At 44.3% G+C, this 15,098-nt stretch overlaps 1 protein-coding gene across 1 annotated transcript; it reads right to left on the reverse strand.

Moving 5' to 3' along the window:
- Positions 1-922: 922 nt before the first annotated feature.
- On the reverse strand, positions 923-12,696 carry LOC108934219 (regulator of G-protein signaling 14-like). The gene is made up of 15 exons (XM_029251119.1): positions 12,540-12,696; positions 11,525-11,549; positions 10,844-11,001; positions 10,188-10,280; positions 9,813-9,956; positions 9,501-9,677; positions 7,927-8,050; positions 7,681-7,781; positions 7,167-7,379; positions 6,599-6,675; positions 5,923-6,049; positions 4,919-5,000; positions 2,928-3,016; positions 2,639-2,753; positions 923-1,593 (listed from the first exon to the last, which is right to left on the reverse strand). Exons 1-15 carry the CDS (start codon positions 12,582-12,584, stop codon positions 1,310-1,312), a joined length of 1,854 nt encoding a protein of 617 aa, XP_029106952.1. The 5' UTR covers positions 12,585-12,696; the 3' UTR covers positions 923-1,309.
- Positions 12,697-15,098: the final 2,402 nt, after the last annotated feature.

Here is a 15,098-nt window from a genome sequence, read left to right on the forward strand (position 1 = left end):
TGCCCTTCGCAGCTCCGCGTGTGTCCGCCTGAGTGCAAACGTGTGCGTGTTCGCACCGGCGTGCATGCGTCCCACTGAGTGTGTGTCCGCGTGCGAAAGTGTGTGCGGGTGGGTTTGCGTTTGTCTTGCTCTGTGTGTGTTTGTCAGTGTGAATGAGGCTGGACTCCACTCTCAACGAGAGGCCGCAGGTAGGGTAGTGGTTACGGCTCCTGCTTTTAGACCTAAAGGCTGTTGCTTTGAATCCCACCTCCAGCTCTAGTACACTTGAGCAATGTATTTACCCTGATATTATTCCAGTGAAATTACTCTGCTGTACGAAAGGGTAAACACTTGTAAGTACCTTAACATTATAAGTTGCACTGAACAAAAGCATCAGCTAAAGGAATAAAAATAAATTGCCTCTTTCCGTCTAACACAGGAAACTGGTGTTTGACAATCAGAAAAAAATAATATATAATTTCGTATATTTTTTCACTACTTAAAGAGGGAGCAGAAGGCTTTCCGCTGTCCCGTGTCCCACAATTTTATTGACTTTTCCTTGTATGTCTTTCAGCCTTAGCTGTCTACCATATTAGAGACGATTCCCTCCATTTATCTAGCAACACATGATGTTTTTCTCCAACATTCTGTATTTCATAATGCAATATGAATTGTAGGTCACCATTAGGGACAAACAAATGCATTAAAAAAACCCCTAAAATATTGCAGGGCCTTTTTTAAAACACTCCTGTCTACAGAAATGCATATTAATAGCAACATTAACAGGGTCATCTATCTAAGCTTAGTTTTATGATGGTGTACATTTGACTGTGCTGCACACGTGTATCCAGTGCAGGTACTTACTAGTTACCACGCTCTCTATGGTAAGGTAAGCACTCTGAGAGAAGGAACGTCGGGTATTCACACATGATGGTACGTAAAGTGCTGATTTAATGACGAATTCAGTACCAGTCAATGACATTGGAGGTAGAAAGCATGTTTCATAATCTGAGCAGATAAAGTATATTATCACGATAGCGGATAACAAAAGTGCCAAAACCACAGTTCTTACACGAGTTTCAATTTGCATTCATAAAAACACTTGTACGGTCCTATAAAATGAGCATTTAATAGGGCGGGTTTATTACTAGAGCAAGAGAACAGACACGTTAATTCCGATTTTTGACTCTTTTTTTCCATTGCTGAAAATGTACATTTCTGGCAGATCTGTTCCTCAAAAGCCCGGGTCACCGGCGTAAAGAGAGCTTGGACGATAGGAGGAAACACGATGAAGGGACGGAACAGTTTTTGGGGCCGAGGTGCGAGGCGATCAAACGACCGTTTCCCTGGCGGAGTCCGGGCAAAGGAAGCGACTCTCGGGCTCAAAGGAGGGCGATCTGGGGTTCGCGACCCCAGCCTCGGGGTACGGAAGGGACGACGAGGCCCTGCGGTCCTTCTCCTCCTCCAGCGCCTCCTCCGGCGCCTCCTCCTGCTCGTCACACTCCTCCAAGGGGAGCTGCAGGAACGGGGGCATCTCCAGGTGCTCCTTGCACAGGAGTCCCCGCTGGTCGTCGGCGCTGCAGAACTGCGCTCTGGTCAGCAGCTCCATGAGTCCTTAGGGAGAGACAAACATTCATCCACCGCATTACAGAAATATGGAAATAGCGGGGAGTTTTACCCTGATGTTACACTGATTACGCAGTGTAAGGAAATTTTTATTATGTCGATCTCCGTTTTTCCGTTTTCCTTCAGTTTTGTTAGATTAAACATACTTTTGGCGTTAATTCATACGTCAGTTTTAAGAAAAATATTCCATGTTCTTGAAATGAGCAAATTTTGGCACCGGGTTCAAAGCACCACATTTTCCAGTAGCTTTTAGGATCTGATGCTTTCCAGAATGTTTTGGTACTTTCTGCAATGTTCTGCTGCCTTCTAGAATCTTCCAATGGCTAAAAGATTCTGCAGAACAAAGACACTAGAGCTTTAGACACTCTAGAACACACACACACACACACACACACATTTTCTGAGCCGCTTATCCCATACGGGGTCCCGGAGCCTAACCCGGCAACGCAGGGCGTAGGGCCGGAGGGGGAGGGGACACACCCAGGACGGGACGCCAGTCCGTCACAAGGCACCCCAAGCGGGACTCAAACCTCAGACCCACTGGAGAGCAGGACCTGGTCCAACCCACTGTGCCACCATGCCCCCACTCTAGAACAACGAGTGTTATTTTTGTAATCAGTAAACTTTAACAACAAACTACAACAATCAACGCAAAAATTGACATAAGTAAGAACTTTGAGAAAATTTGTTACATTGCGTTACTTTTATTTTTTACACTCGTTTTAATGTCTACGAAAAACCGCACTTAGTTATGCTGGTATCCACAATGTTTGCAGATGAGTTGCTGAGGCTGCTTTCAGTTGGCAGGTTATGAATATGAATATGAATATGAATATGCGTCGCTCTACCTTGACCTGAACTGAACCACTGACACATCCTCATAAATGATGAGAACAAATTAATAATTAGTGTTAAGTGACATTTTTCTATGTACAAGAGAAATACACCCTAACCTAAGGAAACGGTGATGTAAAGCGAACTGACATTTCAGCACGACTGAAGAAAACGTTGAACATCCCGTCCCTAAACCCACCATCCATGTCGTAAGTCCTCCGGACCCCTGGATTTCTACGCCTGTTGTTGTGTCGGAGCCTCTCTGACTGCAGGGGTGGGGCGGCCACTGTGTCTCTGGGGCCTGCTGGCGGCCTCTGTACAGTATGAAAGTACACACAACCTATACATATAAAGGAGAATCGTAGAAAGTAGAAGTAGTAATAATAATAATAATAATAATAATATAAAAAGGCAAACCAATGTCTAGCTGTTGGCCTTCACCGCTGCTGAGTTCTGCTGAACTTTAGAGAACAAAGTGTGGTGCTCACCTCTGGGACGGCAGCTGAGGAAGTGACATTTGGCCTGCTGTTCAGACTGTTACCTGGCAATGAAATCGAAAACAGTGTAAATGTCTCACACCGCCGTGTCAGAAAGTAACATGGATGTTAAAGGGCATTTTATTTTTCGGGGTCAAGAAAACAAAGTCCCTTTCTGAAGTTCTGACCTAAACACACACACACACACACACACACACACACACACACACACACACACACAGTGTGGCTGAAACCGCAGCCTAACCTGGCAACACAGGCTGCAAGGCTGGAGGGGACACACCCAGAACGGGACGCGTGTCCATCGCAAGGCACCGCAAGCAGGACTCGAACCCCAGACTCAGGACTCGGGCCCCTGCCAAACTCGCTGTGCCCCCGCACCCCAATCTGACCAAAACATTAGATGTGAAATTGATTCACATCTTGTTCTTGGTTCTGGCTCCGTTTTGGTGGAACGACCTCCCCCTGTCACTCAGAACTGCTGAATCTCTGTCCGCATTTAAAAAGGGTCTGAAAACTCACCTCTTCCAGACTCACTTCGCCCATCATCTCTTAAGTTCAGGTAAGGCGTAAGTGTCCATGCATTATAACTTTAAAATGATGCCCGGATAAACCTTTACAACTACTCCTGTAACGTAAATGTTTATATGCATCTCAAAAAAAAAAAATATCAGGAAGGTGATCAGGAACCGTTGATATTGAGATAAAGTTTTATGCAGCTACTGGTGTGATGAACATCGGTTCATATGGTGGAAAGAAACAAACTAACTGCACTTAAGAATCACACGTCTGCATCTAAGTGTCTCTAATTTTATTTTCCATGAGATGTTTGTCGCTTTGGGGAAAAGCGTCTGCTAAATTCATAAATATAGATGTAAACGTAAGATGTGTTTTGCTGAATTACGGTGGTGGGAAAGTTTAGGAACTTGTCCGGCAGCAAAATGCTGCCTGGCTGCCGCTCGAAAAGCGCGAACTTGTTTTTTAAAAAAGCGAGAGTGGAGAGAAAGACAGTTGTCATGTAACGCAGGATAGGCCTGTTTTGGAGTGAAATCTATGTGAAAGGAATTTGACCAAAGCAGTGTAAAACGACTCAGTCTCACACAGCCCACGTGGGAATAACACAAATGTGTGGTGACACGACTTCAGCCGGAATCAGGACTTTCCTCATCGCTTTAGTAGCGCACGCCGTTTTGTGCTCCGACCCCCTCGAGCAAATGATGTGCAAAAAGGTAATGCGGCGCCAGAAACGTCTCGCATATTCATCAATTTTGAGAACGAAAACGTAAAACTGAAGCGAAGGACAGAGAAGCAGCTGAAGACGCGTGAAGACACAGCAGTGCGGTTCATTCTCATACGAGCTGAGACGCCTCATATGTTCCTGCCTCTTTTTTCCGCTTTGTCTACCCTCATTTGTAATATCCCACAGTTTGGGCAGGAATATTCATTTTGTTTGCTGCTTTCAGTCCTATTGTTCCTTCTCGTCCGAGCAAAAATACGGAGCTTCCCCATCCGGAAAAGGGAAAAAACCGTGTTGTCACATGTGGGAAACACTGATATATTAATTTATATGATATGGGGGCACCCAGTACCTTAACATTGTAAGCTGCTTTGGAGAAAAGCCTCAGATAAATATAAATGGGATCCCAGTGGATGCTTGTGTTCGCAGGAATATAGAACAAATATATTTACAGCTTTTACACCCCAAAACCTAACTGCTCGAACTTTTATACCCAAATAAGACTGATTTCAAAGAAATGTTATAACTCGGTACCCGAGGATCCCCGACCACATACACTACGTTGCAGCATCCTTCTAACAATGAATTACTGTCCATCAAGACAGGTTTAGCAAGCAGTGTTACTTTAACAGAGTTGAACGGAAGGAGACAGCAAAGCATTTATGTCAGTGTATTTGATATGTCAATTAAAAATTAAAAAAGAGCAACAAGAGTAATTTCTAAGTAATCATTTTTGCCATGCGCGCACCTTCGACTCGCTCCAGCTGCAGCTGCTTGTTTGCCAGAGAGGAGACCTCCATGGTCATGTTCAGCTGCTCCTTTTCCCCACTCTGAAGCAGAGACAAGAGAAGGAAAGAAGTGTTCAGAAGTGAGACGAAATCCGAAGAAATAAAGGTAGAGTTCAGGTGCCATACGAACTCATCTTGCCACCGATTTGAAGAATTTGCCTTCTTCCTCCTCGTCACTGCCTACAGGTACATAAAGCCATTATGACAGAATCTGTTCTGATTTTGACATCATTTGCGAAACTTCTGCTCTTCTGAAGTATATGACCAGAAGAACTGAAATGGGGGAGTAATGTTTGCGAGATCATGGATCATCAAAATGTAATATGAAGAGCTGCATCAAAGTATGTGAAGCCCTTCTGTCCCTTAGTTTTACCGCAAAATGGTTATTTAATGAGTGACAGTCGATCTCGTGTGACATAATTGGTGTTTAATGACCGGTTCCATATGTTGCTTCAGAGGAAATCGTGCGTGTGGCAGAGACACGGATCACGTGGCAAAAAGAACGAAGCCCAAGTTTCATTGGTTAAACCAAGTAGGTAAGTCGAACCAGGCGTGCAAATCATAATCGTTGACTCATTTTATAAGTTTCTGATTTGAGATTTAGATTTAAAAGTTTAATATTTTATACAAGAATGTTGACTTTTCTTGCTGTAGATCTGCTTGCAAAAGTTGTGTTATTGAGATATTGCAGGATAACCATGAAGGCAGCTTTTTTTAACCCGAGTCAATAAGTTTACAGACTTGTATGGCCTGAAAGGCTCAGTCTGATGTTAATAGTAATGTAAGTGCAAGATAAAGGACGCATTCCTCTAAACATCTAGGGTACTTAGTTTGAATACCATCTTGGTCGCCAAATTGCAACTAGACTAATTAAATTAAAATAAACAGAGTTACTAAAAAAAACGGAAGCATTTCAAGGAGCCGACTGTCAAGACCAAAAATTCATGTGTCCGGTTACACCCACTATGGTGACAACAACGTCCTGAGGTTGCAGGCTGTGCTTCTCGAGAACGGGTCTCAGCGCCTCCTCAAGAGTCTTGCTGCTTTTCACCACAACGCCGGTAATCTTCCCGGTGAACGCTATCTCCAAACTGAAAAAATAAAAACAAAAATGTATAAAAACGAGACATTTTCAGATTTACCGTATTTATTCGAATGAAACTTGCCCTCATGTATTTCTCGCACCCCTAATTTCACTTTACGAAAGAAGAAATTAAAAAGTTTCACATTCTATATTTTTTCAGTCATGGTGATCTTATGGTTCCAAAATGATAAAAGGACAAGAAATAATGAAACTGTTTGTTTTAATTTCATTACAAAAGCATTGTACCGCTAAAGATTCACATATATTGCATGATGGCCGATTGCATAAATAACATTGATTTAAAATTTGAATGCTTTCATTTTATAAATAACGTGAGCAATTATAAAATTATAGTCAATACTGGGGATTTAATTATAAACGTCAATTTACTTTTTCCAGAAAAACTTTAGTTTCCTAAAATTCCTGCATATCTCTTGCACCCCAATTTTTTAATTTGAATTTTGGGTAAAAAAGTGCGAGCTATACGCCGGTAAACACAGTAGCTGAAAATGGGCAATGATGCAAGCCAGAAAAATCATCAGTTTCTCGTACTCACAGAAAAGCCACTTGAAACTCAAGAATGACCTGCTGCTCCTTGAGCACAGAACTGTCCTGGTCCAGTGAAAGATGTCTCTAAAGAAAATGAAGGAGGCTATGAGACCCCATGAGCCCATGCAGAAGAACGAAGCTTTGCTGTGTCCATTATAGAAGGAGGAACTGGTTGTGTACTTGTATCTAAGAGCTGTTGGGTGGTAAAACGCAGGACGGCGACACAGCGAGTAACGCTGCTGTCTCACAGCACTTGGGTGGAGCAAGAGGACGTGGGTTTGATCCCCGCTCAGTTTGCGTGGATTTTGCATGTTCTCCCCATGTCTGTGTGGGTTTCCTCCGGGTGCTCTGGTTTCCTCCCACACTCCAAAGACATGCTGTTCAGGTTCACCCATAGTATGTAAGTGACAAAGAGAGTGTATGCGTTCCACTGATGTGTGGATGAGTGACCATTGTAAGTAGTGTCTCTAGCAGTGTAAGTCACTGCGGTGAATAAGGTGTGTGGGCTAGTAACACTAGATAGAGTTCTTTGGAGAGAAGCATCTGCTAAATAAATAAATAAATGTAAACTGCACCTTGTCCTCGCCCCGGAGGTAGATGATGACATCACGCAGGGGAATTTGTCTCTTCCGACACAGCCCTGTCAGCATATCCCTCACAGACACTCCGGGCTGTGTCATCGCCAGGGAAGCTGTTCCATCGGGGAAGAACACGCAGCAGTACCCTTCTTTTGGCGCGAACCCTCCGGATGCAGCACTCTCTCGATTGCGGGGCCTTAACCGCTCGAGCTGAGAGGAAGGAAGAGAAACAGAGGCTTTAAATAGAGGAGTGCTCCCCAGAGCAGGTCTAGAATGATGAGTGAGGGGAACAATGAAGCTATAGTCTCAAAGTACGAACTACATGCCACATATGCTTGAATAGTTGTTCTACTTGAGGGTTAACCAGCATGACATGTTTAGATCATGGGATGAGCCCATACAGGAACATGTCTGCGGTGCTTATGAACCTTTGGGTCAACAGACTGGTAGCGACGTGGGTCTGAACCACACAGGTCAGGTTAACGCGACCCATACTCTAGGGCCTACTCACCTCTGATTGGCCTTGGTGAGAGACCCTCTCCATGGCGGTCAACGGCCTCACCACACCCTGTGACTCTGAGCACAAGGCTGCGTAATGATCGTAGAAGTCAGCTGCAGAAGGAAAGCAGCACCGGTGAAAATGTGGACCCCCGGCACATGCGTGAGAAACAGAAAATTACAGGTCTATGGCCCTTAAGGTTTCATTTTTAGCTCTGACGTCATCCCTAGGTGTTCACCCCACTCCACGGAATCCTACCACCCCACGATCCCCTCTTGTCGCGCTGCTTGTCCCATGGCCTCCTCTCCGCCGCGCCTTTCCTCCTCTGCATGCTGTCCTCGTCATCAAACGGCAGAGATTTCCCAGGCTTCGCTTTCTTCTTCTGCAGAAACAGACCCGTTTGAAAATAAGAAGAGAACAGAGCAGAAGCTAACACTCCCATCAAGCACACAGAAATGGGCTCATCACATAAAGACTAAATCATTTCAACTTTGTCATCCATCTGTCCTTCACCAGTGGGACCTCATCTATTTATGGCTGCAGAGACCCAGTGCTATATGAGACAATAAAAGAACTTATGCAGGAAATGAATGGAAAAGATTCATGATGATGAGAGATAAACTGCCACATGGCATCATATACCAGCCCTTCGCATTACGGTGTACAGGCAGTCCGATTTACGTACAACCCGTAGTTATGAACCCCCCCCCCGTAAAGCCTACTGTATTAAAAATTCTGGTTACATACAATGATTTGTAATAACAAATGGTGCTACTTTGCGACGCTCATCAAAACATCTACGGCGGTTCGTCGGCCCCTGATCTCGAGGTAGGACGCAGACTTGGTTCTTTTCAGTCGGAGCACATTGCTTTTAAGTGTCTTGTGTGTTACTGTATTTGGCTTTAATTCTTTTGTTTTTACCCTCCTAACCATGGCACCAAAGAGTAAATGTGATGCAGGTGATGGTGATACATCCAAGAAAAGGAAAACGATCACGATTTAAACTAAAGTGGAAATAATGAAGCGATCGGAAAAAGGTGAAAGACCAACAAACATTGGAAAAGCGAACAATAAAGTGTCTTTAATGCTTTTTAAACCTACACACACACACACACATTCTCTCTTCTCCTCCTCCTCTCTCTCTGTATTAAAAATGCTATAGTTACACACACACATTCTCAGAACCGCTCGTCCCATACAGGGTCACGGGGAACCGGAGCCTACCCGGCAACACAGGGCGTAAGGCCAGAGGGGGAGGGGACACACCCAGGACGGGACGCCAGTCCATCACAAGGCACCCCAAGCGGGACTCGAACCCCAGACCCACCGGAGAGTAGGACTGCAGTCCAACCCACTGCGCCACCACACCCCCTGCTATAGTTACATTTATTATTATTATTGTTATTATTATTACCATTACTATCAGGACTTATTATTATTATTAGTATTACTGTATTGTTATACTAAAGATGTTTTAGTGTATCCAGAAGTGTTTCTTTAATGTTTTTTATGCATAGAAAGGTACGCTATGTGCAATATGCTAAGACAAACATTTGAGAAACTGACGTCAGACACGAACCGGAACACGAACCGTTCCGACTTACGTACAAATCGGACTTAAAGACAGACTTATGAACGGAACTTGTTTGTAAGTGGGAACTGCCTGTTGTAGGTAAAGCTGGCTGAGGAAGTGAGCTTGAGAACTTTAAGTTTGCTCCTTCTAGTCCTGAGAGGTTCTCTGTCAACCTAAAGTGAGCGCAAGGATTCTAGTAGCACTTTGGCCTCATAGCAACCGTTTTTCACATGATTTGAAATGTGTACTGACACCATACCCTCTTGTCGTCAAGAGAAGAGCTGTCAGTTGGTCCACTCCTGCCCGGCCCTGGGATCCTGGTCACGTGACCAATCTGCGGCAGCGGCCCGCCTTCCATGTCGGCCAGCATGCAGTTGCGGTAGAGTTGCGAGCGAACGAAACGTGCGTAGCTGTCAAACTTCATCAACTTGAAGATCTAGCGGAGTAGAGGAAGTACGACTCAACTCGCACCCGTACGTGTGCACGTGTGGGGTGATGGAAAGATGTGCGTATCTTTTCCAGTGTGTTTTAAATGATGAAACCTTTCGTTTCGGTGTCCTTGGCGTAGTACCTGTTGTTGAGCTGGCTGGAACATGCCCGGACTGGGAGATTCCAGGTCGCTTTCCAGAATTCGAGCTTTTTCGTCGATATTGATAGCGTGAGAAGCGCAGTTCGAAAGGTAGGTGTCGTAGATGGAACGGGCCTCTCGACTCATCTGTACAACAAATGACGGACCAGCCCAGCAAAACTTTTATGGCCTGATGATATGCTACTTTAACAACCCAGTTTTGACAAAAATATTATTGAATGAGGTCTTGCACAGAACCGGTGATGAGCTTAATCTTCTTAAGTAAGATAATGTGTTAATTGCTTATTCTTTCTGTAACAACAATAGAAACTTCTTTTCTGATACATGAGGTTGTCATCATCATCATGTTTAACGTACCTCTTCTTTTTGGCTGTTTGGAATCTTCCGGAACTTTTCGCATGCCTGCCAGAACAGGATGTTTTCTGCGCTCACCTCTGACTTGAGGAAAACCTGAAACACATCACGTCTCCCAGGTTTGTCCTCTTACCATCTGAGCCCACATCATAATGCATTAGTTTTGACTGGTTTCTAGCTGGATACAATACTACTTAGAATATACATTAGCGGTTATATGCTGCAGGCTGTTAAAAAGTCATTTCAGAAATATATTCTGTTGGCTTGATGGGTTCATTTGTGTACAGCTATTACACTTTATTTTCACTCAGTCAATTTCAGACTCAGACAACTGTTCAAGATAACTAAAATTAAAATTCAATAAAAAGTAATGCAGTTTTCATCAAAACGATGTGTTCATAATGATCTACTTGACATAATTTAGTAGGGAAAACAGGCACTTATGAGCAATTCAAACTAATTAAATATGGATTATAGTTCAGAAACAATCTGAAGGTTTGCCCTTGAAAAAGCCCTTGGCAGTGCTTTCTCCATAAAATGAATTAACACTGAAATTTTTGGAAATAGTGTGCAACTAAATGGTATTTGGACATTCTTGCTTATCGCTTTCCTGCCCTTGCTTATTTCTGGGCCTTGGTGGGAGGTCAGAGGCTACTCACTGTGAAATAGAACACCCCGGTGGGGTCCTCGAGGAGTTTCTCAAAGCTGACGGCCCAGCTGGCCACCCTGCCCCGGTCACTCGACTCCCTCGGTGAACTTGATCCCCAGTTTGGGCTGTAGCCCCTGCCTCGCCCCTGCTGCTGGGCCATGTTCAGCTCTTCACGTAGAGAGAATGACATTTTAGTACAATACTCAGACCCCAGAACACCTACGAACAGGTGCCAGTACACTTCTTCTGCTGTAGCGCTGCTGTCTCACAGCGTCTGGGTGGTGCGAGAGGATGTGGGTTTGATCCCTGCTCAGTGTGTGGATTTTGCATGTTCTCCTTATGTCTGCGTGGGTTTCCTCCGGGTGCTCTGGTTTCCTCCCAAAAATATGCTGTTCAGGTTCCCCCATAGTGTGTGCGTGACAGAGAGAGTGTGTGTGTTCCACTGATGTATGGATGAGTGACCCATTGTAATTAGTGTATCTAGCAGTGTACAAAAGTTACCGCGGTGAATAAGGTGTGTGAGCTGGTAATGCTACATAGAGTTCATTGGAAGTTGCTTGGGAGAAAAGCATCTGGTAAATAAATGTAGATAAATATTCTAGAACAGGGATTTCCCCGTTGTCATCCAGGATTTTCAAGGCTCCTCATGATCTCTGCTAATAACTGCATCATCACGACATGTCTTCCTTACCCCCATCTGACACTGCCGGGCTCTGCTAGAACGAAAAGAGAAAAAGGGAAAATGAGCAGGAAATAAAACTAAAATAGCTACATGAATGTGAACTTTAACAGACAGCTGCTGTACGTTTAGAAAAATAATGGAATTTTAATTTTTTTTCTGAGTGCATCTTGGGGCAGCTGACGGCATAATGGCTAGATCTGCTACCTTTGGCCCTGAAGGTTGCCGGTTCACATCCCATCTCTATCTGTAGTACCCTCAAGCAATGTATTTACCCTAAATTGCCTTGGTAAAAATTCCCGGCATACAAATGGGTAAGTAAGTAGTTGCTGGCAGCTTAACGTTTTAAGTTGCTGCAGAGAAAAGGGTCACATAAATGAGTAACTGTGACCATTCAGCCCATTTATTCAGACAGGGCTGCGCGACAGTACTTTCGTCTATGAGTAACCCATATTTACACTGTTCATATCAGTCGTCTTTAGGGACACGCTGCGAAAATGACATATTACATGATATAGTCAATAAAATTACATTTCATAGAACAAATAATTTGTTACGGTTCCTCTCTAAAAGTTAGAAGTAACTGTATGAAACAGAGGAGTAAACCGTAGAGTACACATAAATTCCTTTAAAAGCTGCAAAAAATTACATTGGTTATTACAATTTTTCCTGAGAATTATAAATTCGAATTTGTTACGATTTAAATTTATTCCAATACTTGTTACTCTCTAAGCCTGATTCAAAAAAAGCACGCTACTATGCTCAGTTTAGAAAGCGAAAGTTCCTCATATGAAGGTTTCATACAATGGACACATTGCTGAACAAACTTACAGAATTTTGGTTAAAGGTTAGAAATGCTGTGATATCCCTTTACATCTGCCTCTTGCATCCTTTTGTATTATTTCAGGCGGTTTGGTCTGTAAAGACAACGTTTGATTTGCTCCTCATTCCATCTACCAAAGAACTGTTTTTAGGCCTCAAAGTGACCCGTGAGTTTGACTGCGGTGCCAGAACTGCTAAAACTCACCTTCTGACTGCTGGGAACTCCTGTTTTTTTCAAGTTCTTGGACATAACATCAGCCTAGATCCAAAATCCTACACGGCTCGTCGGCAGGGCCGAACAAACTAGAAACGCTAAGATAAATCTTTGTTTCTGAGTCTCCCGACTGAGCGCCTGCCTTCGCTTCCTGCCCGAACAGGAAGTCTTGCCATAGCAACCTGCCGCAAAGGGAAGTGTGGCGAGTTTGGCCACGCAAATCATCTTCCGTTCGCCTCGGCGAAACCTCTCCAAACCCTTTCATTGCTTTGACAGACTTGGAATATTTAATAAGAGCGAAACATGATCGATTGCTTTCAATGCCTTAACGTTGCATTTTTGTCGATGGATGGAGATCCATCCTTTATTTACAAGACGAGACTTTTTAATTTGCCTTTTTTCTTTGCTCTGGTTGGATGCATTTTTTCTCATGATGCTGTTGTGAAATTTGATTTTAAACAGTCTTACACGCAAGTCTTCTGCTTTTTTTTCTTTCAGAGCAATAACCACAGAGTTACGAGTCCATGATCGGAAGAGAAATTTGCCATTGAGGCCACCGGGGAAACCCGACACCCCCGGCCGAGTGACTCAACGATGGGCTGGTGTCAACAGTGTTGTAACCGTAAAATTCACCTGGAACAAAATGGTAAAACCCCCTGGTATTCTCCTCACTGGTCGCCACTCTCTGTAGAACAACAGCATTATTTTAATCTATTATCTATCTACCCTATCTATGTCACGTCCACGCCCGCACCACAATCAACAGCACCTGACACCAATGAAGCACCTGAATGAGCGCTCGCCTTTGAAAGACCCTCCTCAGCTCCCGTACAGTTGCGGAATCTCGCCGAGACAACCGTCCCTCCTGCGCTATGTCTAGTTCTTCCTCATCCCTTGCTTCTTGTCTCCCTTCCCCCATCTTAGGACCCTTCGCTTCGTCCCCTGACCACGTCCTTGGATCCTCGCTCTCGCTTTGACCGCCGATCGACCGACTCTTCGCCCGTCCCCGTCAACAAGAACTTGCCTGATCCCTTGGTTCCTGACGACCGATCCTGCACTTGGGTCCAGCCGCCCAAGCGTCCTCGGGGAAATAGAAAGAGCTCCAACAATTTTTGAAAGTCTGCATTATTATTTGCACATATTTTAGAGGTTTTCCATGCATGTGATCATTCCACTAATGATAATTACTTAATTTACAGAATTTAATTGTTAATAATTACTTGTCACATCAGGGGGGTGCGGTGGTGCAGTGGGTTGGACCACAGTCCTGCTGTCCGGTGGGTTGGGGGTTAGAGTCCCGCTTGGGGTGCCTTGTGACGGACTGGCATCCCCTCCTGGGTGTGTCCCCTCCCCCTCCGGCCTTACGCCCTGTGTTGCTGGGTAGGCTCCGGTTCCCCGCGACCCCGCATAGAACAAGCGGTTCTGAAAGTGTGTGTGTGTGTGTGTGTGTGTGTGTGTGTACTTGTCACATAAGGGAGAAATGCACAAAAAGCTTCAGTTTTTTGAATGAAATCCTGGGAAAGATGAGGTGTGCTGTGGTATTGTGTGTTGCTGACATTACATGATTTTTGTCTTATTTCACAGCTATTATTTAATGTGTAGAGTGTCATAAAATATTGAAGTGTTCTAATGGAACCCTACTGTACTGGTCAAAATAGTTAATTAATACTTTCACCTAGAGGGGGTGCGGTGGCGCAGTGGGTTGGACCACAGTCTTGCTCTCCAGTGGGTCTGGGGTTCGAGTCCCGCTTGGGGTGCCTTGCGATGGACTGGCGTCCTGTTCTGGGTGTGTCCCCTCCCCCTCCGGCCTTACGCCCTGTGTTACCGGGTAGGCTCTGGTTCCCCGTGACCCCGTATGGGACAAGCGGTTCAGACCCACTGGAGAGCAGGACTGTGGTCTGAGCCACTGAGCCACTGCACCACCACACCCCCCATTCTTAAAATATTCTTTTAAAAATATATACAATATATTTTTTCAGTCACATGGAAAACACGGTTTTTTCTGACCTTATCAGTGTCCCATTGCTTATTCAAAAGTCTCACTGTGTTTTATAAAATCAGATGAAAAAAGCATTGAGCTGACAATCCGCTTTTGACAAACAGTACTGAAAGAGGGTGGGGGCTCTGTTACTGGGATCTGGGTTCAAATCCCTAATTTGCCACACTCGCCATCTGTGCTGAGGAGACCAAGGTAACCCAAAATGGTCAGGTTTTCTTTGGTTGGTGAAAGAGCTGATGTATGAGTTTGCAAGATGCTTGGTATCACTTTTTATGTCAGATAAATCATGTTTCTGCCAGCCATGCCCAGTAAGTGTGAGTATTTGACATGAATCCAAAGAATCAGAGTCATTGGCTGTGATTCATTGAGAGTAAAAAGCTTGAAATAAACAAATGAACAGAGGTGAGAGGATTAAGAATACTGAAGGTACAATCTGTTCTGTCAATGAAAACTCATGTAACCCTGACCAGTTGCACACTATGATTTTCAGGGACAATTTCAGTCCTGACTGCTGAGATGAGTAATTCAAGTATGGAGCTACAATACCTTGT

This window comes from Scleropages formosus, chromosome 4 (assembly GCF_900964775.1).
Source record: "Scleropages formosus chromosome 4, fSclFor1.1, whole genome shotgun sequence".
NCBI classification, from domain to species: Eukaryota; Metazoa; Chordata; class Actinopteri; order Osteoglossiformes; family Osteoglossidae; genus Scleropages; species Scleropages formosus.